At 47.6% G+C, this 1,321-nt stretch overlaps 1 protein-coding gene across 1 annotated transcript in view; it reads left to right on the top strand.

Annotated features, from left to right (window-relative positions):
• Window positions 1–1,315, top strand: part of SHOX2 (SHOX homeobox 2) — a 9,370-nt gene extending 8,055 nt beyond the window's left edge. Inside the window, exon 6 of the mRNA XM_014588307.1 lies at window positions 21–1,315. Coding sequence (XP_014443793.1) covers window positions 21–133 — 113 coding nt within the window. The 3' untranslated portion in view covers window positions 134–1,315. The remainder of the gene's footprint in view (window positions 1–20) is intronic.
• The last annotated feature ends 6 nt before the right edge of the window (window positions 1,316–1,321 follow it).

The following is a 1,321-nucleotide window of genomic DNA, read 5'->3' as shown; positions in this document are numbered from 1 at the left end:
CCGGGCGGGGGCCTCGCCCCCGGCAGCCTCAGTAGTGGCGGCTGCCGCCGCCGCCAAGACCACCAGCAAGAACTCCAGCATTGCGGATCTTAGACTGAAAGCCAAAAAGCACGCGGCCGCCTTGGGTCTGTGACGCCAACGCCAGCGTCAGTGCCAACGTTGCGCCCTCCGCGCGGCGCTCAGCCTGCACGCCCTCGCGCCCCGCTGCTTCTCCGTTGCACCTCCGGACTCGGACTCGGAGCCGGCCCTCTTTCCACCCCTCTGACAGCCCCTTGTCCCTTCTGCAGCCCGAACTCAGAGGGCCGGACTCTGCGCGGGACTGGGATCCCACGAAGCGCACCAGGTCCGTGACTTCTGCCCATTCTCCGACCCAAGGGCCTAAAATTCGGCTTTGTAGGAGCGGGTTTGGGGAAGTCTGGAGAGACACTGGACGAGGGAGTGCTGGGACAGCGGAGTGTGGCTCACAGCAAAGCCGCAATGATGGACTCTTGCATAGAAACGATTAAAAAAGAAAAGAAAAGAAAAAAGAATAGAAAAGACTAGAGGGAAAAAGAGAAGGGAACTTATTTCTCATTGCTATTTGGCAGAAGCTGAAATCGGAGAGAGAACCAAGGAGCAAAACAAATTTTAAACATGAAAGTATTTTATACATTTAAAAATGGAAAAATAACCTGGACGAATCTCGAGAGAATGGGGAAGAGTTACCAAGTTAAATGTCTTTTTTTTTTAAATGGGCTAGCTAAGAAGGCAAAACACAAGAAAGAGGTATACTTATTTAAAGAATTAAGATGAAAAAGTGCGCAGCTGGGAAGTTCACAGGTTTTGAAACTGACCTTTTTCTGCGAAGTTCACTTTAATACGAAAAATTTGATAAGAGAGGCGGGCCTCCTTTTACGTTGAATCAGATGCTTTGAGTTAAAACCCACCATGTATGGAAGAGCAAGAAGAGGGAAGACAGTCTAAAAAATGAGGAGAGAAAAAAGTGATATTGATACAGAAAATGATGCCACAGACAATGATTTCCCTGAGAAATGACTCTGGCAGAACTGTCCGGACTGCTGACAGTTAATTCCGGTTTGCATGTTACTTGTATTTCCATTGATGGTGTCTCCCCCCTCATCCCTTTACTCACATGCACTCACTCCACTTCCATCATCAGGATGAAAAACAATACCCAAAGCATCTGAAAATTGATATGTATTCATATATGTTTTTTTGTCCCGTCTTTGATCCTGGGGGACAAAAGACAAAAAGTTGAAAGAAGACATTTACATTCTGATTGTCCCGAGAAGACAGACAGGCAGAAAATGTGAGGGAAAGA

Source organism: Tupaia chinensis, unplaced genomic scaffold (assembly GCF_000334495.1).
Source record: "Tupaia chinensis unplaced genomic scaffold, TupChi_1.0 Scaffold000272_1, whole genome shotgun sequence".
Lineage (NCBI taxonomy): Eukaryota > Metazoa > Chordata > Mammalia > Scandentia > Tupaiidae > Tupaia > Tupaia belangeri.
Note: the sequence above shows the minus strand (reverse complement) of the source record. Positions and strands in the feature narration are given on the sequence as shown.